Raw genomic sequence first — 24,225 nt, 5'->3', positions numbered from 1 at the left:
CGTAATTGAAATGAGTTCACCTGGGAGACAGCTGCTCCGCGGCACCTGTTAGCTGTCAGCAGTCCATGCATGCCTACCAGCAGCTGCATGTGGTGGATGTGCTGCGACGCCTGAGCAGGTTTGTTTGGAGCATTTTTCCTGTTTACCACAGCGAGAAAATATGCCTCAGGTATTTGAGCTGCACGGCCTTTGAAGGATGTCACGGAGAGAGTATTTCACTCTCAGAACGAGGTCACCCAGTAAGGAGAGCAGAGAACACTCAACGCTTTCTCTGCAGCCTCTGACGGTCATTGACAAAATGCACATAAATGCACCGGAGACTTTTCTGGACTGGAATATTATTGATACGAAATAAACTGCCCGATTCCAATCACCACTCAAATCTCATTAACATGTGTGATTCCTTGACATTTCCTGAATGTGACAAAAAACATTGTTCTTTCACCAAATAAAGAGCTATTTCATGTTTTTATGCTATAAAGTTCAACATCAGTTTAATTCACGTGCACTTTACTCAGAGTCCCTGTCGGCTTACACTTGAAAAGAAAGAAAGCAGAAAGTAAAATACACAGTACAACATAAAGTACACACACATACACGGGTAATGATGTTAATATCACAACAAGGCTGAGGTTGGTCATGATAAGAGCAGAGATCATACACTACAAAATCCTGAAGACCTCCATCATTTTTCTCTCGTAGATCGGCCAGTCCTCCAATCCAAGGACGAGCCTGCTCTACCACTAAGCCACAGTCGCACTGGAAATATTTATGACATATTTCTATATGCAGCTACAATGGAGATTGATGTCAGAAAGTATCAACAACTCTGAGATTCAATCGGATTCAAACACCAAAAGCTTTCTCAAGACGCTGAGCAGTGACATTCAAAAGATCCCAGAATAAATCCATCATATTTGTGAGGCAGCTCCTCAGTCGCTTCGCCCTGAAGCAATACCACAAGACCTGTATCTGTGTTGACAAGTAGTTAGCGAGCTGAATGTTTATGCATCCACAACCTGTAATAGAACCTCACCCTTGTCTGCTAGTTTGGAAAATATAGGAAATCACGAGAGAAGTAACAACAGTTCGTTACTTGGAATATGGCAAATGGATCTGCCAGAGAAGGAGCACAGACACTTCAGTCTACTGGAGTAAAGTGTGAATGTGGATAACAGGTGTCAGCGCCCTGGATCGATAGCATACTGTCCTTTGTGCTCAGTCGGTGATACTACTTGTACTGCGAGTATCTGCCTTATCCAAGGTGGGGAGCCGACTGCACTGCAACTCTCCGAGCAATTGGTCTGAATGATAGCGGTCACACGGGCAAATACGTTTCATTTACTTGAATCTATTTGGTGAAAGCGTCGTTCAAAACATATAACAAGTGTCATACCCCCCCCCAATGAACATTGTTTGTAAACTATAGAGCATCAGCTCAGAATTACTCTCCACTGTTATCCTCTTACAGTTTGTTACTGACAGAACAAGCTCCAAGCAACCGTTGTTCATCGCTTCTTTTTTTCACAGCTGTCAACTATTGAAAAGAGTGTCTGACTTGTTTCCGTCAATCAAAGCCTCTCGCTTGTGTCTTCGTCATTCGTCTTTTCTTTTTCCTGCTGCTGCTCATCAGCACGCTGAATGTTCGAGGCTCTCACAAACATCCAGGTTCAGCCAGCCAGTATCACAGGAGCTCACATCAGTCAACATGCAGTGAATTGGACAAGCGGGGGACTAAAGTGCGGATGCTGTTAAGGAGGAGTCCTTGATTTAACAATACGCTTCACTCTCTTGCTCAGTTGCTAGGCAGACGTGAGCACTCCTGAGTGTTTTGCTGTAGGAACTACGGACATTTATGTGATTTAAATAATAAACGTATATTCTGGTCCTGGTGTGGGTTTAGTGACCGACTTCAATATTGAAGCGCAGGTATTTTTAGATGCCCAACCTTCTGTTGAGATTAAAAGGATTAACTCATAATAAAGCAGAGATGTACTGCAGACACACGATGAAGTTCAGTGTCTGGCTTTTGACAATAAAAAGGTCATAAAGGGGCATTACTCTTAATTCTCCTCCTCCTCCAACTCCTATTGACTTTGTCCATTTCCTGTCTTTTCCCTTGACTGAGAGAAATAAACTATCTTGGTTTTGAAATAGAACTCTGCTGTCTGAGTCTGCATTCGGGTCCATGAACACACCACATCATAACAGTACAGCCAGCATAAACTAGCTTAGCTTAGCATAGAGACCAAGACTAAGAAAATCCACCTACTGTATCAGCACCCAGAGCGCTCACTATTCAACACGTAATGTTGTTTAAAGAGCTACCGTTTCCCCCAAGAGGATTAAAGTGTCAGTTATACAATTAAGTATTAATGCATGTTTAATGATGGATTAAAATACTTTCGCTGTACAGAAATGATTTCCGAATGTGTTTCTCATTTAAACCTATTGAATTGCTTCATTATTAAATTACTTTTCTGTAAAGCCCACATTTCATTACTTTTCCTACGAACTCTTCTTTTATTGACAGTCAGTAAAAGTCTTATTATTCTGTTTCACATCATCTGGCTTTGACTGAGCTGTTTCTGCATCACGGTCCAGTGTTTAGATCCTCTTTTAGTGTTTGTCCTGCAGATGCCCCAGGTCTATGATGAAGACATTTATTGGAATCATTTTTTAAACATAGCTCTGTTGCCATTTCATTGAAGTGATATCACCATCTTTAATGACGTTGCTGTTATGGGGCTCTTGTGGCTCTCAGCTCTGAGTTGCATACTTTGTGCAAAATGTGATCCCCCAAAAATAAAGGTTGATTGACTTTGAACCGGCCAGACCAAAAGGTGGAAGATAAATTTCATTATTTATACTCTGGACAGAAATAGAACACACACCTCCCGCTGAAGAATAGCATACATATGTTACAAGAGCAGAGCGGCTATGCAGCTGCGCAGCTGAAATGAAATGTATTTTGACTCACTCCTCTTAGAGGTGAATAACTCAAACGGTGCTAATCATGGGTTGCACCTCTTTGTGTCTTTTCTGGCAGTGAGAGAGAATGACTACGCTGCTGGACCTGAAGAGTAGTGTGTTGAGGCAGGTGCAGAGGAGCCAGTCGCTGAGGAGCCGACGGGAGCCTTCGCCCACCGCCAGCAGCCCCCTCGCACACTGTCCTGACCCCTTACCTCGCAGGTGAGTTCTCTTGTGTGCAAACATACACACTCCTGCAAGTTCTGTACTTGGTTTCCGGTCATTATGTTGTTGTTTTTTAATGGATGTGGCATTCGTGGAATTGTGGTGCCGTTTCGTTGAATCGGTACAAAAAGTTGAACTGTTTTTTTTCCTTTCTGTCACTCAGAGTTTAACGGATTTTAGAGAATATTCAGAGATGTAATGAAATCCTTCCAGGCCCACTGAGCGGCAGAGGCGTTGCATGAACTTATGATGTTGAAAGTAAAGTTGTGATGCGCTTTGTGCTTTTGGATGAAAACAGATTAAGCCTGGGTTTGAGCGAGAAGCAGGAGCCGGGCTGTTTATTTAAATGTCACTTAATTCTTACTGGATCGTTGCCGCTTAGGACAAGTAATAGCTTCAATAAAGAGATTCTTTATTGAGGAAAATGAAATTGCATTCAGCGTAGCTCAGAAAGATGATAGCACACGGACAAAATAAATAAGTCTTGTCTGATTCATTTGTTTTCCGCTGGCCGTTCAGCTGAAGCCACAAGTCATTATTTCTATGTTTGAATGTGTTTGGCGATTATATATAGAGGAGACCATGCACAAGCTGCCTCACCCCCCAGGACACATCAACCACCACGCTATTACATGCAGTCAGGCTCTGACACGTCACAAATGCTGCTTTCTTGAGTATCGGTTTACGCCACAGGGTTCTGATGTCCACACGTCTCCTTCAACATACGAGTGAACCGTGGTACCGCACACTGCTGCTGTTAGCTGAGTGATGGAGACCTCTGGCTGCATCATAAATCAGGGGAGCACTTATGTTGTAGTTTACGTGTGTGTTTTGAGTTTGAATCCATGATTGATTAAAGTTACTGGTACATGGGTTCATATTGGTGTGTGTGTGTGTGTGTGAGTGTAAACTGTGTGTACATTTATCACATACAAAGCCAAGAAGAAAAATTATCATAACATTATAAACAATATATAACTAACTGTACGGCAGGCTATACATAAAGAAACCACTGCTAAAAGGCAGGCTTCTACATGTAACATGCTAACTGAGATGTTGCCATAACAAGCAAAATATATTTTCTTGTCTGTCATTAGGATGGAAACTACAGTTGAAACGGTTTGTCGATAGTTGTTGTTTTATATATAATATATAAGGAAATACAACACCACACCTTTCATTTATAGAAGGAGCTGCTCACCATTTGACCCATTCATTAAATTGTTAATTTGCTATAAATTATTACATGTTTATATTATGTCAATATTGTTTGCATGTACTTTATGTGTGTATTTATACATGTATGCATATGTGTGTATAGTATGATATATGTATGTATGTTATTTGTTGTTCTGTTCATTTTATTTTCAGTTTCTCCTGAAGTGTTGTGTCTTTCACGATGTCATGTTCTACAGTAGCTGGACTGCGATGTGGTCTGTGCTGAGAATAAACAGGATCTCTGTGGTTCTCATCTTGTCTGATTTCTTAAGTTGTATTCCTTTGTCCCTGTAGAATGTTTTTAGTCTTTTCTTGCCTGCCTCGTAGCAACAAGTAAAGTGGAACAGGTAAAATCTTTCATCTGTTTTTTTCAGTCTTGTTTTGAAGCGTCATCCGAAGCCAAAAGTAATTGTATGAACCTGTGGTTTCTATAGCAACCTAAATACAGGCTGCTGCCGTGAACTTATACTTGTGCTGACGACCGTGTCTATTTTTAACGTGGAAGATAACCTCAGATTCTTTGCTCAACACTGATGGATTTTGGATTTGAAAGACTACTGGCTGACCATCTTTCATGAATATGTTTATATTTAATGCGTGGTCTTTATGCTGCCTCAGCATGTGTTGTTGATTTGGCATTTTTCATTGTATTCCTGATGCAATTTAATGTACAAGCTGCTTCAATGGGAGCCTATTCATGTTCTTCATTAAAGAGTGATTTGAACTGTCAGTATCTCACATTTTTCTCATTTCCCATGCCAGCTCCCTGGTGCTACATCCTTCCCACTGACTCTCATCCGTGCACGAACGCTGAGCGCTCGTCATTAGAGGCAGGCTGTTGATCTTTGTTATCCACTCAGACTGCTGCTGGCCTGCCTGCACTCTCACTTTAATTGAGAATTTGAAAATGAGGCCGGTACATTCGGGCCGCTCCAGCCACAGTTGTTGACCCGGCGGCGCGGTCGGCTGTCAGAGCTGAGCTTTCAGAGCGGAGACCGGCATGTTGGAGGGTTTTGATTCAGTTCGGCAAATTACGATTTTTGTGAGCTGGTTTCCAAAGTCTGTGAAAATGCACAAGACAATGTCAGAGATGAGCTTGATTAGACGTTATGCAGCAAAACACCCACAGGGATTTATATTTAAATTCATATCGTGGTGAACTTGACACTTGACTCCACTGTGTTTTGAATTGTGAGCTCGCTACACTGTCACTAATGGATTTGACTCCTCAGTGACACTGAACTGGTGCTCTCACATTCACAATACATGTAAAATTAATTTACAAAGCTGAGATGTCTCTCAGCTACAACTAAAGACAGTTTCCTTAAACTTGCCTATACATTATTTATCTTCTCTGTTCTCGGTTGTCTTTGGAAGTTCCTGTGTTTTTTTGGCTGGTGTTATTTTGTTATTGTCAATCTCATGAAAACACGAAAACCAACAATGTGTTATTCTGTCCGTCAATATTTTCCTGATCTCCTCATAGACTGTGTACAAGAAGTGTACATACATATTGGTTTGTGGACTGAGGTTTTCAGTTCTGAAATTTGTCCGTCGCCATCTTGGTTTTTTTGCAACCAGCAATGACACAATAAGTTGGAGCTCAGTGCAAAAAAAAAAGAAGTTACAATTGACTTTCAACGACAAAAGGTTTAAAATGAAAACATGGACAGCTCCCAGACTGAACAATGCTGTGGTAACGACCTGTCAATCACAGGGTAGCCCCGCCCTAAAGCATACCCTGCTTCATGGTCTGTTTCACTCTAAACGGGACCATAATTTACTAAATGAACAAACATAAGCATGCTACACAGGCAGCATGCTTATTGGCACCATGAGCTCATGGTTTGTTTTGGTCTGTTGATCGGACCCCTAACACATGCAGGTATGGACATGCTATACAATCCTTGAGGGAGAAATGCCTACAATAACAATACTGTTCAAGCATCGTCTACCTTGTAGTCAGGAGTCATGTAAGAGCCTTACGTTGGAGTTGCACTTTGCCTGTTTTTAAAATGCGTCAAATCCTCAGTCAGCTATGACCTGCACAGTGAGGAAGTAAAAACTGTGGAGCACCATTGTGAAGCACCCAGAGGACCCAAGTTGAAAATAATTTCACACCAGGCTTTTGTTCTGCCTGTCAGTCTAGCTCGGAGACTGCTGTTTCTTTCACAAGTTATCGAATGGAGAGATTCTGCGATCATATCTCCATATTAGATTCTCTTCACCAGTAATGTTTTGTCAAATGTGTAATTAGAGTAAAACAAGCAGTGCTGTGTGTAGTGTTGAGCGGGGATCCTTGACATGGAAGAGATTCTCTGTTGCGATAGGAGCAGCAGCACTGACAACCGTGATGAATCGCATTAAAACAATCAGCTTATTTCATTAGAATGCATACAGACGTCACATTGTCTTTCATGCTGCAAACAACAGTGATGTCTGTGCTATTAATTACTGTGTATGCACTGCCATATTATACTGAAGTTGGAAGAGAGGGGTTGCTGTCATCTTTGCACCCCCAATTAGTCACGTTTATTCTCGTAGATAGAAGTACAGTGTCCATGTTTTTATTCATGTCTTTCTTCTGATTTACTACCCAGACAGGAAATTGGAATGAATTCTGAAAATATATTAGAATAAAATGACTAGTAAAGAAATAGGACCTGTTTCCTAGCAACATCAAATCAGAGAGAGAGAGAGAGAGAGAGAGAGAGAGAGAGAGAGAGAGAGAGAGAGAGAGAGAGAGAGAGAGAGAGAGAGAGAGAGAGAGAGAGAGAGAGAGAGAGAGAGAGAGAGAGAGAGAGAGAGATTGAATTAAAATACCCCAAAGTCAATTCAAGCTTCTAAAATATGAATACTTGCGGATTTTCTTAGTTTTGAATGATATTTCCCTGTTTTGGGGTTGTGGACTGTTGGTCGGATAAAGCAAGCAAATGATATCAACTGGGGCTCTGCAAAGTTATGATGGGCATTGTCTTTCTAACGTTTTCTGACAATATGGACCAAATGAATCGAGCAGTCAAGAAAATGATTGTCAGATTAAAGGTTAATGAAAGTCATCGGCAGCTGCAGCCCTACTGCAAAGCTTGACTTGATTTAAAAACGGTGGACACTGAAGAATTGACTATTTATAGCATTTGATGAAAGATGAAGCCGTTTAAACTGAATACCTTTCAAGTGGTACTGGGTTAGACGACAGTGGAAACCTGACCAACTCTCTCAGCATGACTGCCATGAGCTCTCATCAATACCTCAGGGGTTTGCCATCCTCTCCCCCACCACGGCGAGAGTCAGTGGGTGCTGGGATGGGCTGCCACTAGCCTGCTGTGATGTGATGACGCTGATGAAGGAGCGTGACAGCTCCTCTGTGGACGTCTCCTCTGTGTAATGTGATGGGGTTGGCTGAGAGACGAGGAAGAGGACGGAGAGAGAGAGAAGCTGGCAGGTGTGGGAGCTGTGGGGGTGAAGAGTTACAGGCAGACCGCATGGCTGATCCCGACCGCTCTGCTACAGCTCCAGAAGTGATCTCCATGCAGGCCGGGAGGAAGACGCCCGGTGTGAGGTTTGGGAGGGGTGAGATGTTGGGATGAAGATGGTGGTGGTGAGGGGCGCTACTCCCTCCCTGAATGGGCATGTATCACCATGACAACGTGGGCCAGCGGGAGTCCGGGGATTCACTCACACCTGGAGGAAACGGGAAACATTTTCATTTTGCACACAGCCCTGCTCATCATACATATAGCGGATTAACATGATTCACACAGAGTGCAGACATGTTGGATTGCTGAGAGCTTTGGTCCAGACCTGCTTTTGCTTTTTAGTGCATGAGATAAGAAGGTGTTTGATGGCTAATACGGAGCTGAACTGCAGGCGATGGAGTGCTGTAGTTCCACATAACAAGGAAACAGATCGTCTTTATTGACAGACGCTTCTCTGAAGTGTCTGTAAACAGGATGCAGTGTGAAGTCACTGAATCCCACTTTGTTTTTAATTTAGATCCAGAAATATTATATTCGACTGATGAGATTAACTGTTACACGCAACGTTTTTTTTCATAAATTAACATATTTCCCAAGTATTTCATCTCTATTTTTAGGGATGATTTGTCAATCTGTTTACTCTTCTTGGCAGGATTTCCGAGGAGAGCGTGGAGTTTTTTGAGCGTGTGAATGCCATCCTTCAGAAGCAGGAGAACATGCTGCGGACTGCCCAGGCTGAGGTAACCCTCACCCAACTTCCCCTTTTCCGTCTGTTGCACCCTCGACACACGTCCGTGCATTGCGAGTGTTTGTTCAGGCCAGTGTGACGCGTACAGACAGAAGGGCCGGGTCGAGTTGGGTGCTTGGAAGACTGGAAGCTCAGCTGTGACAAGCTGCTGTCGATGGTTATGTTCAGCTCCTCCTGCTGCCAATGCCAATAAGGCAATGAAATTGAATATTCATTTCCAAATTGCTGTAAGACAAGAGAGTAAAAATGGGAGTCATCATCGAAACATAAGGAACATTCACACTGCATATCATAGTTAGAATGAAGTGGCTATTAATGCATTAGTTGGAGAAAGATCCTCTACATTTCAGGAAAATACTGAACATTTGGCTCCACTGCATTTATTTAACAGCTATAGTTACCAGTTACTTGTCAGATTGATATTTTACATACACATTTGATAAGCTTATAAAATACATTGCAAAAGCTGGAAACCAGTGGTTTCCTTTTTGGCATGTGACCCCTCCAAAGAAATCACGTTGCGACTCTTTGTCCCGTTTCAGATGCCTATGAGTTGTTGGCAGTCGAATCAAAGAAGGATTTCCCCTCTAAACCTTCATTCAAATAAGAATTTGAGGCCCAATGTGGAACCACTGGACAGTTAACTGTACAGCCTTTTGTTCATGGCTGAACTGTTTCTGACCCCTCACAGTGCGATAGAGGAGCCTGCACAGTGCCGCCGCCGCAAGAGCATGTGGATCAGGCCTTTATCCCCGACAGAGTCCGGCGGACAGAGGTGCGTCTGTTTTTAATTGTATTTCAGCAGTTTTTTAATTTTCAAAGTCACGATAACAGACACCTCCTTGCTTTGAATGTGCTTCAAAGCAGAACACATGGAGAGGAAGGAACATAAGCTTTTATTTATTCATTTTTTGAGGGATTGCCATTTAGTGGAGTGTGTTTTCATTTAGCTGGACCTGCTTTATGAGGAAGCTGTTTACACGGTGGTCAACCGGGTGGGAGTGCCTTCACCTGAACATGTGAGAACTGACGAAGACCTGTTTGCTTACCTGCTAAAGGTATCTACGTCCCTCCCTCCCATCCTACCTCTCTACCTACAGTACATACTACCTACTATACCATCATCCTGTCCCTCTAAAAAGCAGGATCCATGTTTCGAGCCCCATTACAGCTCTGTTAACCGCTGCTAGCCTCAACGACGGTGTTATTTGTTGTGGGCAAGCTGTAAGAATCTGAGCAGTGTTTCTAGAATGTTCATTCACGTTTCTGTTGCATATAAAAGCTTTTTTCTTTACCGTCTCACCACTCAAGGTGTTTGATATGGGCGAGGAGGAGCATGACATCATTCTCCAGAATGTTCAGGAATCTAAGGTGAGATTTACGAGTCGCTGTCCATTCAAGTTGTCGGCTATACTGTTGCACATGAAGCTGACATCAGTTTTTTATATGTAAGTTGAAAAATGTACACTAGTCTGTATATTTCCAGTCTATGCTGATATATTTGTATTACACTGTAGGCTATATACAACAAATTATTAAATGTTGACGTTTTTTGTTTGCCAGTTTAAGTACTTGCAATGTCAAATAGATCCTTTTTCATGTCCAGAAGATTTCACACAAATGTAACAGAGATATCATGACTCGTCAATATTTCAAAGACAAAGGACAAGCTGTAACATTATTTTGTCATATTGTACAATACAGAATTAAATGGAAACCAATTGGTGCCTAGAAAATAAAATGAAAATACTTAAACTTTTCCAACAGCAAATTTGCTAAAACATTACCAACTTAAATTAATAAAACTCATCAGTGGTCACAAAGTGCAGATTTAGAGGTGTCACTAAATCCCCAGTTGTGGAGCCACAAGTGGTATTTTAGTGCATTTCCTGGTATTTTCTCATGCTCTTAGTTTGCACGGTGCATTAGTAATAAAGTGAAAGCATTGGAGAGAAACAGTTGGAGTGCACTGATGCCCTTGGAGAGTTTTGAGATGTAAGACCTGTAACACCTGAAAGCCTCACTCTGTATGAGTTTGTGTATCTTGCTTGACTGCAGGGACTCTGTTAAGAACTGTGAGCCCTCATGATAGACTGTTATTGTGGCCAGAACGGAATATTTTCCATTTAAATATTCGCTGTAATTCTAGAACATTGAGTTTTTCTCCCTTGTGAGTAATAAAGCCAATATATAAGATATATATAAGATATCGGATGAATCACTCAGTAATTGTTTTTTTCACATTGTTTCACATGCTGATCTATTATAATGTAACAATGCGTGACATTGATTTGTTGCATTTACAGTTTCCTACTGAATAGAAAGTAAATTGCTTTTTTTCACAGCGAGCCAGTTTTTCCTTGAGAGTTTCCGTCATGAAAGCAAAGAGTCTGATGGCCAAGGACGCAAATGGTGAGACATCTCAAGATGGTAACCCACAATTTGCTAAAACTCTTGCAAGAGTTGCCCGACAACCTATTCTAACTAGAGATGTTCCGATACTATTTTTTCCTTCCTGATATAGACTCTGATACCTCTCGTATTTTATAAATAATATTATACAGACTAACTTTTTTCACCAGCATCCCAGAACCATTCTTAACAATAATTCATTTTGTAATGCTCCTTCAAACAACTGTATTTATTCAAGTACACTATACTACATTTTACAAGACTATATTTGAACACATCATAATAATGTTATAAATTACCTTTCTAATGACACACTTTTTTACTGAATAGAGATCTAACGCATCATAATGTAACTGGAAGCAACCTCCGTTAACGTTAGCTGTTAGCTCCGTTTAGCTAATGCTGGCCACAGGCCGCTAACAGCTAACGTTAACTAACTCTACTCGTGACAATTTTAACACAGATTTTTTGTTCACAATGTCGCATTATCAGGGAAAAAATAGGGTTCACCAGAGTGTTGAACCACAAATGTGTAGCACGAGTAAGTTGGCACGTATGCAGTACGACTTGGGCTGTAGGTACAGATCAGGTAGCTAGTGACGCATGCTGTTGTCGTTTCTGTGTATCGTGAATGAGTAGATAAACGATATGATTACGCGATATCAGATCGGTGCATAGACGCCCATGTTCACCGATATCCGATCCAGCATTTTAAGCTGTATTGGAGACTTTTCTGATACTGGTGTCGGTATGGGAACAACGCGTATCCTAACCATAACCATCTTGCGAGAGTTTCCCCAATTGTGGGTGACCATCAAGACACGACTGTGATGATACAATGCAAGATGGGTAAAATCTCTCCAGCCTGCTTGTGACTTTATGTGGTGTTAATTGATGTGTGGTTCATGAAAATCTACGTAGACGAATGTTGAGCCATGTTGAGGTCTGACATATCATTGATGTGAATATCTTGCATACCTTCCTCTTTGCATCTCTCCATGAATGCCCAGTATGCATGTAGTTATATGACGACTGCACAATGTGAGGGTGTTGGTATTTGAATAGTATTTCTTTATTATGAGGTGGGAATGAGGTTGGGGCGGACTTGCTACTCACATGACATTTATGAAATAACAAATCACATCGACCACTTCATGATATCATAATAACCGGGACGTGATTAGATATGTAAAAGATTAATAATAGCAGATCTTTTCAGTGTTCGACCTTCTGTAATGTTCCTGTTTGTCAAAAATGGCTGCAGGTTTTTGTCACTTCCGTCAACCACAGCCAACTACCTGAGACCACTTTCCATGCGAGGCGAAATTCATCCCAAACAAGCTTGTTGTCACCCAGTCACAATCTTCACATTGACGAGTACTTTACCAAAACACAACACTGATTGTAATCGCAAATGAGCCCACCCTGCCCATGCTGTAACAGCATCAGCAGGGTGATGGCTATAAACCGTTTTCATGTGTGCGATATAACCTTTTCTATGCGTCACTCCGCGGCCTGCCAGGGTACAGCGACCCCTACTGCATGCTGGGAATCCTGCTGGGCCAGAGTCCACGGGAGACGGAGGAGAAGAAGGAGAGAAAGTTCAGCTTCAGGAAGAGAAGGGACAAGCTGGAGAAACGCTCCAGCACCAAGGAAGTGTTACCGGCCAGGTGCATCCAGGTGACCGAGGTCAAACCAGAGACACTCAACCCAGTGTGGGACGAGCACTTTGTGTTGTGAGTACAGCAGACCTTAAGCAGAGTGCTGGACATTGTGATATGTGTGACATGCAGGATTCACAGTTTCATTTGTTTCACACTGAAATCTGTTAGATATGTGACCAGTGCAGCACAGTGTCATCGGCTCTGCACTAAAGGATTGATGGGTTTCTTGTTAGTATTTACTCATGGAGATGATTATTCAATTCATAATGTTTCTTGGTTGTTGTTGTTTTTCCACAGTGAAATAGATGATGTCCATAATGACCTCTTACATCTTGACATATGGTAAGATTAGGACGCAGCAACTCCTTGAATATATTTGAATGTATATTATGTTATATTTGGCTCAATTTGCATACAGATTACGTAGTATTGTTTTTCTACTTTATTTTCCAATCACTTCGGAAACACATTTGAAATCAATAACTTTTCCCCCCAAAACATTTTTTTGCAATCACAGATTTTCAATCGCCAATCAATTTTTCAAACCAATGGTCTTTTAGGTCTGATGGAGAAAAGGGGATTGTACTTGGTTGAGCTTGAAAGCGAAGTTGCTTTTTGGGCTCAGCTCGAAACTGTAAAATTGTACCTTTTGGATTCTTAACAAACTGGAAACCTGTGAGCCGTTGCATTACAGATTGGCTGAAGAGTCGTTATTTAGCTGATAAAGAAACCTTTCATACCCCCAGTCAAAGCTTTGTGAAGAGTTCACTCTTAACTCCAAATTATTTTCTTGAATGCAAGTTAGCAGATCTTCTTGTTCTGTTGATTGTTGAGCAATGATAGTGAGGCATGTTCCTGCAGGAGATGAGAGGTTGTAATAACCTCTGAATTCTCTTTTCTTCAGGGATCATGACGATGACGTGTCTGTTGCAGAGGCCTGCAAAAAGCTCAATGAAGTCAGTGGACTTCGAGGAATGGGCAGGTAGAAGAAACTCCGTTGTGTAATCCTGAATTAACATTAATGTAACAAAATGTAATGATGCAACTGTCTTAGATGTATATTTCAGTTTGAAATGCTGCATATTCCTTGAGCAATGTTGTTCGTCTTTTTTCTTCAATGGCTAAAGTGCAACTGAATCATAAATTGCGACTTTGTGCACAATTATATAAGTTGGTAATTTGTTTATTCAACCAGTTTGCATTGTGGCAGTGAATATATGACTCATTCAACCTGTCAATCAAAGTGTCATTTCAATTTAATTTAAGCCAAAAGTTGCAGTTCGTGAATGAAGAAGCCAATGTTATCTACATTTGTCAAACATAATGACACAAACTAGTTTGTTCATTTTCGGAGATCATTTGGTATTTGTCCTTTTAACCTCAAAGAATGACTGACTTACAGAACGCCCTGTGCTGAAGCTGTGCACACAGAGAACACAGATAACAGCCGTAGCCATGGAGAGACTAATAAATAGCAGACATGTTTAATGAAAACCTGAGAATGTCATACAAGATTCCCTTTTCCCTGCGTTTGTCTTGCCAGGTATTTTAAGCAGATAGCAAAGTCAGTGCGCTCCAATGGATCTGCATCGTCAGGCTCCGAGGACAATGCCGACGACTTCCTCGGATGCATCAACATCCCTTTGAGTGTGAGCGTTCAAAGTCCGATCAAATACTCATTACTCAGGGGCGTCGAGCTGCTGTGACGAATCAAACACAACCACAGATATATTCCCCCCCGAAAGACACAATGTGAAGAATTCTCCCTGTGTCTGTGATGTTAATCTTCATGCAGGAGTTCCCAATTGTCGGCTATGACACCTGGTTTAAGCTGGAGCCTCGATCAAGTACATCTAAAGTTCAAGGAGAATGTCACCTGATACTGAAGCTCTTCACCAGCCAGGTCTGTGTATTCAGATTACTGCATTCTCCTCTTCTTGCATGTGTAAGAATACCAGCTTTTAACTTCATTTATTTTTCCAGAGAGACACAGCTTTGTCTAAGACCGACTCAAATGTCATCATTCACAAGAAACTGCTGAGTCAGATTGTGGAGTATGAGCACGGTCATGTTAAGGTGAGTTAAATGCAGATATTCATTCAAAGCAACCTTTAAATAACAAACAACCTTAAAGCAGTGGCGTATGGTATCACGCTTGGCCCCAGTGAACACTATTATGAAAGGCCTTAGTGCACGCTAATTATTAATTTAATTGAATATTTATAATTTATGCAGAATAAGAATATAATTGTATTATAGATTGATGACTATTTTACCCAAAAAATGAAAAAACATTTGAGGGGGTATATCGCAAATGGCACCATGATACATGACACTCTTTTCTCACCATAGTCATATTTTTGACATGTCAGTTTGAATCACTTTCATCAAACCCCCACGGTGCACCGCCTGTGCTTTCTATATTTACTCCTCAGCCAGAAAGACAAAACCACCAGTTTAACATTCTGTAATTAGGGTTACGTGAACTTACTTTATTCATTGTTAATTCATCGATAGTAGTGTTCATATTTTGCATTAATCGTTGACTGTATGCCATTCTTTAAAGCAAGCAAAGTTTCGAGTACGAACAGCTTCCTCTGAACTGACATGTAATCTGCTGACTATAATCCCAGAGAGAGCCCTACAACTGGAACGGGCAGGTTGGTCCTCCAGCATGGACTGTGCTGACTCACCATGCTGTGCAAACTGATCTCTCACCTCTCCAACAGGCTGTTATGTGAGTATTAACGGAGGTATACAATTGATCAAATCAAATATGGAAGCGTAAGCGTCAGGTAAAAGGCACTTGTTTTGTTTTTTAAACCCAGACGCTGGCAGTGCTACAGCAGCCACCATCGGACCCAGAGGGTGTGCTACTCCCTGCTGCTGCGCCTCCTGAGGACCGTCGATGCAGAGTGGGACCCCACCGCTGTGAGGGGAGACCTGGTAGGTTTTCAGCCATCGGCCTCTCAATAGGAAAAAAAAACAAAGCTTTCACCATCTGGAAACAGTCACCTCATTAGCTCAGCTCTTCACTGACATGCAACAAGGTTTTTGGTCCAGCCAAAAATGTCTCACAGCCAGTGTACTTAAAGCTATAACTGAGGGCCCTTCCTGTGTCCAGGAGAGGCAGCTGTCAGACAGCTTCAGGCTGTACACAGAGCACTGCCTGTGCCTGATGAAGAACATGCGTCAGGTTTTCCCCTGCACCAGCGCTGCTGCCATTACACGCTACGAGCTCATGCTGAGGTAAAGTCACACTGCCATCACATCAGACACTCCCCTGTGCTGCCATACCAGGGAGACGCTCAACCTCTCACCCCAGCAGACACAGAGAGACTTTGATCAGTCAGTCATACTCTGAGGAGGAAGCCGTGTTGGGCTCCCTCAACACAAATATCTTAATCATTGCTCATTTCAAAATGTTAAACATTTGTTCCTGACCACAGATTTTGTTGTATACAACCTTAAAAATGTACGTTATTTGATATATATACAACATATTGTGGTCATAACATACACATGTTTACTTGCATATTCTTATCTTCCATAACATATTGTTTATGATATTACGCTTCAATTCCACCAGTAAAGTCAGTGACCAAATCCATTGGCTATACAGGGAATAAAATGTGACCGCAACCCTGATAAAACGTCCTGCGACCCAGTCTTTGGGAATGACTGATATAGATCATATAGATGTTGATGGTTCTTGTGTACGTCAAGAAACAGCTTGAGGAAATCACAAGCATTCATTCACTGCGGAACATGAATATCCACAGTGAATTTCATGTCATCAACCAATGTGTTGGCCATCAGGAAATGTTCCGGTCTCCATCAAATCATGAGAAACAACAGATGGAAGACCATAGATATCTGCGTTACATTTGACAGTGATCTGGTCGGTATTGCAGAGACAATCTGCTCCGAATCAAGTCTGACTCCACATAAATGTCAGCCAGTAAAATCAGCTAATTAATGAAGTTCTTGTTGTCGTGGAGGAGGTTTTCTTTTGAATAGAAACTTCCTCCAGCTCTGCCCAATGATCAACACCTCGAGGGAAATCTTTTCTTCATCTCTTAGAAACGCACTCGGAGTGACTCACCAAAAGCAGCCTCCCTCCTCTCCTGCAGAGACAGTGCAGGATCCTGCCTACAATATGAGTGCAAATTATTTCGCGAGATTGAAGCTACTGTGCTGATATGATGTTTTATTTTATTCTAAGAATTTTAATTATGTGACCATAAATCAGTCTTGTAATGTAAATGGCTTTTCCCTGTCTGTGAATGCCAGGGGGATTGGCTACATGCAAAACATGCTGGCGTTTACGACTGTGTGTCCCCTTCGAAATGATCTGCAGTTGGACATCACCACTGCTGTCAAGGTATCGATGCAATAAAAGAAACAAACATGCGTCTTACTGTAGAGGTTCACTTGGAGGAACCCTGTGGAGGTTTTGACTACTTGAGGTGCTGTTGATGAATGACTTGATTAGCAGGTCCATGCTTATGTTTGTACTACATTCATGTACTCCACAGGCCAGCTTTGAGTAGCTCATTTATTCTCCTTCATTTGCATCAACAGAAAGGAACTGTGGAGTGGTACGAGAGCTCAATGGCACGATATAAACCAGAGGATGGGGTATGTTTGTACTGATTCATATAAGTCCTGATGATCGAGGTTATTCCATCTTATTATTTTTCATTGACTGTGGCTTTGGGATTAACATCCACGGTGTCGTTCATTTTTATATTGGCAAAGCAGACTCTGGAGGAGCAGCTGAAGAAGCTGGTGCAGGTGGTTGATTCCGTGTGTGCAGACGTACAGAGAGCCAAACACATTTACAACAAACTCTTCTACAGGTGAATACCGACGCTGTGCAAAAACCAAACAATGTTTAAACGTTACCTGGCTCAGAAGCATTGATTTGGATTCCCAACTGAAGCCATTTCATCCTTTGTTTGTTTGTTCGTACAGTGCAGTGAAAGTAGATTTCTTCAGCACATCATACAGGCAGTTGGAGAAACAGGTAAATCAACCAATGATGAGAAAAGTCATTCTAAACAAGTCTTTTAAAGCCTTGTGTGAGTCATTCAGTGTTGTTGCTAAATTATGAGTCAAATTGTTAAATCCTTCAGGTAGCCGATGACGTAAATGTAGCAATGGAGCGCGTTTGTGGGACTCTGGAGCAGGAGAGCTCCAGACTGACGCAGACAATGGGAGAGACCATCTTTGAGCTCTTCATGTCCTTGAACATCCTCAAAGGCTTTCGAGAGTTTCTTCCTCTCAAGTTGGTTATCACTTCAACGCTCATGATATTTCATACAGCAGCATAAAAGGCTCTGACGGGTGGTTATTTGTTTCAGAGTTCAACCTGCTTTGAATTTATTGAAAAGGACTTGTGTTCCTCTCTAACAGGGACGCGAAAATGTTGGCCTTGACAGGCTTTCACAACTGGTTCAAGTCATCGATTCATAAGTGGCTGCAGATCGTTCATGACAGATCCTGTGACAGAGAATTCGTAAAGCGGTGGAAACAGACAAGGTGAGAGGCCTCTGCCATTTAAAGACATGTAATCGGTAGCAAATACGAGAGTACTTTTAACTTGTCATCGCTGTGTAAACACAGGTGTAATAACAGTAATCATGGCCCAGTTCCAGGTCCTATTATGCATGTTGGCTCACTGGAATGTTTGTGACACACAAATTAGGATGGGACCAAAATGAATTTGATCAATTCCGCCTCCGTTTACCCTGCTACATGTCAAAATGGCTGCTGTTTAAAAAGGATTGACTGTCTATAAATATATCTATTATAGATACAAGATATTCATTCAGTGTTTCCTACAGTTATATAGCATGTAATAAAGCATGAATTAATAATCAACATTGAAATACTTTTAGGCAGAATGTAAAATTCTTTGTGAAATGCTTATAACAAGTATACAGTGTTTTGTAAAGGATGTATTAACTGTTGATAGAGGTGATTCAACAGGTAACGGGCTGAATTCAAATATCGCTGAACTTTTAAGAAAAGCAATTGCATTCGACATAGTCCTGACAGACATGTGACCTGTTTTATTCACACGCTATGAATGTGTTCCATGTGTTCTGTGAGCAGCTCGAGCCTGTGCAGCAGGCCCAGCACAGCTCCTCGGCAGTGGAGGTGGTAACGTGCTTCAGCCAGGTACGGGAGATCTGGCTCCAGCTGGCCTGGCCAGACTCTGCGGGGGCCTTCATCTTTGTCACTCGTTTGACAGACGTGAGTGCTGCTTTCAGTGTCGCCACACTTTTGCGCATCCTGCACACACAGAAACAAGACGCAGACTCGCATTCGTACACAACAGGACTGATAAAAGATTGAAGCAGTGAAAAACAAAAAGGACGCTTTAGATGTCATCGTTATAACAGAACGGGTACCTTTTTTCTTTCTGTCGCAGAATTTCTGCAGCGAGGCTGTCTGCTACTCAGAGATGATAACACGAAAGTTTGAGAGAAACCAGCTGGGTCGAGACCACAAGGGCTTCACAGTGCAGGTAACGCCTGTAGCAAGACAGAACTGGGGGGGGGGGGGGGGGGGGTATGCAGTGACGTGGGAAGTGAATGTGTGTTCCCCCTGGCAACACAAAAGGCTCAGCAGCAGATCAGATATGTTTACGCAAAAAAGAAAACCCACAGTCGCCTCTTGTCGTCGTCGATCATTTACACTCGCACCTCGTCCCTCCACTTCTCTGTAGCCCTGCTTTTTTCTCCTCCTTTGTTTCTCCACTTCTCCGCCCTCTTGTTTCTCCTCTTCTGCGCCTCCTCGCTCTCTGCTAGCTCTGCATCGCCCTGAACAACACAGAGCACGTGCGTGTCTTCCTGGGTCACCTGCCCCGTGACCTGGACTGGCAAGGTGTGGAGCGGGCCATGGAGGAGTCCTGCGGGGTGGAGGGGAAGGAGCAGGTTTACAAGGCTCTCAATGGGCAGCTCTTCAACATGGACCTGGACCTGCAGAGAGAAGCCAAGCGTCTCATCACGCTGCTCACCGACAAGGTGCTGTGCCCAAAGCATGAATACCTGCAGATCAGTACTACTTGATAGCGTGAGACTCCTTTTTCTATCTGTACTTGCATGCACATGTATGAGAGAATATATCCGTGCAGATGCTGCCAGAGCTGCGGAGGTACATCCAGCACATCAGCTTGTCTCCAGACTCCATCAACAATGATGAAGTAAGGCCTTGAGGTGGTTCTCTGCTGCATTCATTCACGTGTCAGTGGTGTTTGTACGCGTGTAATGTATGTTAATGTGCCATTCTTCTAGGCTGTGTCGCCCCTTATGAAGTACTTACAAGAGACAATGGTGATCCTCACTGAAAACCTTGTGAAGGAGAATCTGACGATGTAATTACTTTCTTCTCCTCTCTCCTCGCTATCAACTTCATTTTCTGTTTGACAGGGACAATGCAAATTAATTACAATAACTATTCTGTGTTATAATTGTGCCACATCCGTACCAGTTGCTCATTTCCATCTGGTGAGCCTGTGCAGCTAATGACAAAAGACTACGTACATAATTATGAAACACAAACAAGACAGAATTCACAACATAAAGTCACCGCACATGTAGCTATTTATAGCAGGTACATACCCAGCAAGTCTTGCAAACAAACCATCAAAGCCACTATGGCAACTCCCAGTGGTAGTATGTTGTTTTTATTATCAAAGCTAGGGTTGGTCGTTTATTTTTAGCATTATTGTGCAAAAAATCCTTCCTAATCTTTTAGCATACTGCAATTCAAGTGGTACCCCAGGGTATATGCCAGTTTTCTAGAAAAGACAAAAAAAAGTGCCAGAATTCGAAAATACAGCAGTCATCCTGCAGCCCCTCCCTCCCTGTCCTAAGCCCCTCCCACCAGAGGAGCACAGGCATATGTAAACGTTTTATACAGTCAACTGCACAAGTACTAGTCGTTCATTTCAAACATAAGGCTTTCATCAGAGAGACGTGCACGTCTCCCGTCATGGGATAGATTTTCTGAAACCTGAACACAGAGCCAAGAGGAGGTGCAGAAGTCTAGTTTTCCCTCAGACCACTTGAATTACAATATGCCCAGTGTCGGCCAAAAATAAACTGCCTACCCAGGCTTTAAGATTGAGGCATGATTTGATGACCAAGCATGAAATGTGCACCAATTTAGCATGGGAATCCTGTGCTATTGTGTACTGTAAGCTTTGGCATAACAATAATACCCCTCAGTGTTACCACTTATCATTATCAAGCTATTATCTGTGAAAACACACGTGAGGCTAAGTGAGGGTACTGGTGTGTTATTGAAAGAGCTGGTAAACACAAACGCGTGGGTGTCTCATTGTGTCTGCTGCCTCGTAGAGTTCTCCAAAGCATGTGGGAGCTGCTCCTGCGGATGATCCTGGATGCGGTGGCAGAAAACAGGGGCGTTCAGGTGGAGTTCTACAACCGCTTCCAGTACACAGTGGAGGTCAGTGGTTAGGCTACGGCATTTCACCACACAATACGATTTGTTTAGCTACATCCAGTCTGGCATAGTTTGACTAAGAGGAGTAGTCTGCTTAGAAAGACGTGTCAACTCTGTACGGATAATGATCACTGCTGATACCAGCATCCTCTTTAATTAGCTCTCTAAGCTTGCCGCCGTGCCATCATTAGCATATATTACATATTCATCAAGTCTCCAGGTAGTAGTTCAGCACCAAAGCATGGTCCCTCATAAATGACTATGTGGGAGCTATTGTATATTCTGACGCCAATTTAACCAGCTGGCAGCGGACGTGACAGATTTGCATGAAAAGTCATGGCATGCTGCACGACAGGGCTGAGTTTGGAGTTTGGCAGACAGATATCGTGTTTGCCTGTCAGGGGTTTCATGCTGTTTCTGTGAACGACTTGTCTCCCGACTATGCTGAGACTTCATTCTATCAAAATGAGAGGGATGAATGTGAAGACTCTCAGCTCCAAGTTATATATATTTATCTTTTCACTTGAATGCTTTAGATCCTGTTGCAGTTCTTGCATGTCAAGGGAGAGGGTCTTTCCCTGGAAGACATGAAGAGTGAAGACTACAAGGTAGGAGTTCTCATCATTCTTTTAGGGTTTATATCCCCCTACCCAAGGTGTTATTTATCTTTTTTGCTTTTCTGGCCGTGTTGTTTTAGGTCCTGGATGAGGAGCTCAGGCTGAATAAATGTCCCTCCTTTGAGCTGATTGAACAGTACTATCTGGAGAAGATTTCCCAACAGGTGTGTTCCCACTTACTGGCAGTTTCATTTTAGCCCAAAGGTGGCCGTATTGATTGGACAGCACGACCCTTTGTCTCTGTCTGTCTTTGCCTCTGATTGAAAATCTGCCTTCCCCTGGGTTCTTGAAAAACAAGATGCTGTCAGGTTCTGTAACCTGATACGTGCTTTCAACATTTCTTTCACCTTGTTTCCGCTGGAGGAAAACTTCAAAATGAGTTGTGCTTTTACATATAACATCATTTCAGAAAACACTGAAACATACTCGCTTTGGTCGGATCAGCGTGAAGTGCTACTATGATGCTCCGGAGCAGAGACTGACGGTGGAGATTCTGCACGCTGCAGATATCATCGCACTGGATGCTAACGGTAAAAGTGTCACAATGAAATCCAGGTTGTTGTATTGGAGTTGAGTTTGCGCTCACTTTGTCTGCTCTTTCTCAGGTCTGAGTGACCCATTTGTCATAGTGGAGCTCTGTCCTCACCACCTGTTCCCTATGGCCAAGAGTCAACGCACGCAAGTGAAACTTAAAACCCTGCACCCAGTGTTCGACGAGCTCTTTTACTTGTGAGTGCTGTTGACCTCTCTTCTCCTTCTTCCTGTTTGTGCAAACCCTGATCTGTTCCTGTGTCTTGCAGCCACGTCAGTCCGGAACAGTACAGACACAGGTATGCCTGTTTGACCTTCACTGTGATGGACTACGACTGGCTTTCCACCAACGACTTCGCCGGTGAAGCCGTGGCTCCTCTCAGCGACTTCTGCTGGCCAGGGAGACCGAACGCCTCAGCTGCCGGCAAGAGCGTCCAGCCTGTCATCCTCCACCTGTCTCGCAGTAAACCCAGCGGTACATATAGCTCCAGGCTGTATCGAGATCTTTGTTTTACACAAACATAATATTGGTTCTTGGGAGACCAGAGGGTGTAGCTCTGGGTTTTCCAATTACCTCTCCAACATGAAAAGCCATTCTAGAGATATTTGTGTCAGGTGTCGGAACTACTCTCATCTGTTTGCTGTCCCCTCCAGAAAAGCCAATCATGAGGATGCTGGACGCTCGCGTCGGAGACAAGGAGGCTCAGGAGTTTGTCCGCAGGCTGAAGGAGATTGAGAAGTCCATGGAGGAGGAGTAAAAGCTGTCCGCGCTGCCTGTGTTGGTGTTTTCTGACCACGTCTTGCGACATGTGCTTTTGTACTGGTACGATGTTTACAATATTTGAATTTCCAACAATGTTATCGTTTGTTCAGTAATTATACCAAAATGAAAAGAGAAAAAAAGGAGAACAGTGAGGCTTATAGCTGTTGTCTAGCTGGGAGGTGGACATCCTGTCACTGTGCAACCCTGTGCCGTCTCAGTCAAACTATATTTTAAAATTGAATGGATAGTTGATCCTAAATGTTACCAGTCTATATTTTTTGTAATGAGGTAATTGTTATCTTTGTTGTATGATCTTTGATATGATAGATTGAACATTTCAGAACTATTTTGTGGAAGTAGCTAATGTATCCAATAGTATTCAGTCAGAGTCTAATCTATACCTCAGATATGCTCATTAGTTGCAGGGGAGTAACCATTATTGATACTTTTCCTTTCCCTTGGACATTGAGGAGAACAATTGCATGAAGGCCGATTTAGGACGTAAAAACTTGAACCCACACTGAAGTCCCTCAGACAGTGGCTTACTGACAAACGCCTATACGTATATAGACGTATATAGCTTTTGGGGGATTGCACTTTCTGAGTCTTGGTGTTTTAAGGCAGGTCAGACAGCTCAGCAGCAGGGAGACTACCGCTCCCCTGAGGCACACGCCACAGCTCGGGTTCATTCCACTTTTCAGATTGCTCTCCACAAAGCTCACGATGGGTCATTGAAGAGGCCAAAGACCTCGTTGACGTCTTTTAACTCAGTTCCTTCTTGCTGTCTGACACCAGCAAGCCAACATCTCTGCAGAAATATATGTGACCGTTTTACTGGCAACACTGCACGAATTGAAGGTTTTACAAAGTCAGCACACTGACAGAAACAAATGTGTGTCTGGCATACATAAATGAGGAGAAATGTGTTGAACAAGGAACAACAGGTTCATTTAGAGAACTCATGTCCCATCGAGGAAGTATTTGACTTCTGTACGGCTTCATTTAATCTGAATCTGTGTTGTCGAGAGCTACAAAGCTAAATGTTAGCGACTGAAACTTAATTGTACAGCCTTACAGGACGCACCACGAATTATTAAGCATGCTTGGGTGTCATTATGAG

General features: G+C 42.6%; 1 protein-coding gene across 1 annotated transcript; it reads left to right on the top strand.

Moving 5' to 3' along the window:
- Positions 1-3,058: 3,058 nt before the first annotated feature.
- Positions 3,059-23,100, top strand: baiap3 (BAI1 associated protein 3; the record flags this gene model as incomplete). Its single annotated transcript, XM_079282546.1, is given in 34 exon segments — positions 3,059-3,192; positions 8,545-8,632; positions 9,332-9,415; positions 9,591-9,698; positions 9,952-10,011; positions 10,986-11,052; positions 12,575-12,788; positions 13,014-13,058; positions 13,621-13,698; positions 14,260-14,365; positions 14,512-14,619; positions 14,700-14,792; positions 15,350-15,453; positions 15,545-15,662; positions 15,841-15,965; positions 17,010-17,100; positions 17,301-17,357; positions 17,481-17,578; positions 17,694-17,745; positions 17,855-18,006; positions 18,135-18,228; positions 18,231-18,260; positions 18,837-18,977; positions 19,156-19,251; positions 19,535-19,750; positions 19,861-19,929; positions 20,021-20,100; positions 21,089-21,197; positions 21,731-21,802; positions 21,892-21,975; positions 22,221-22,341; positions 22,417-22,540; positions 22,612-22,817; positions 22,997-23,100. Coding segments are annotated over 34 exon segments (3,528 nt in total).
- Between the last annotated feature and the right edge of the window lie 1,125 nt (positions 23,101-24,225).

The sequence above is a fragment of the Melanostigma gelatinosum genome (assembly GCF_949748355.1).
Source record: "Melanostigma gelatinosum genome assembly, chromosome: 13".
NCBI classification, from domain to species: Eukaryota; Metazoa; Chordata; class Actinopteri; order Perciformes; family Zoarcidae; genus Melanostigma; species Melanostigma gelatinosum.
This window is presented reverse-complemented; position numbering and strand designations above follow the sequence as displayed.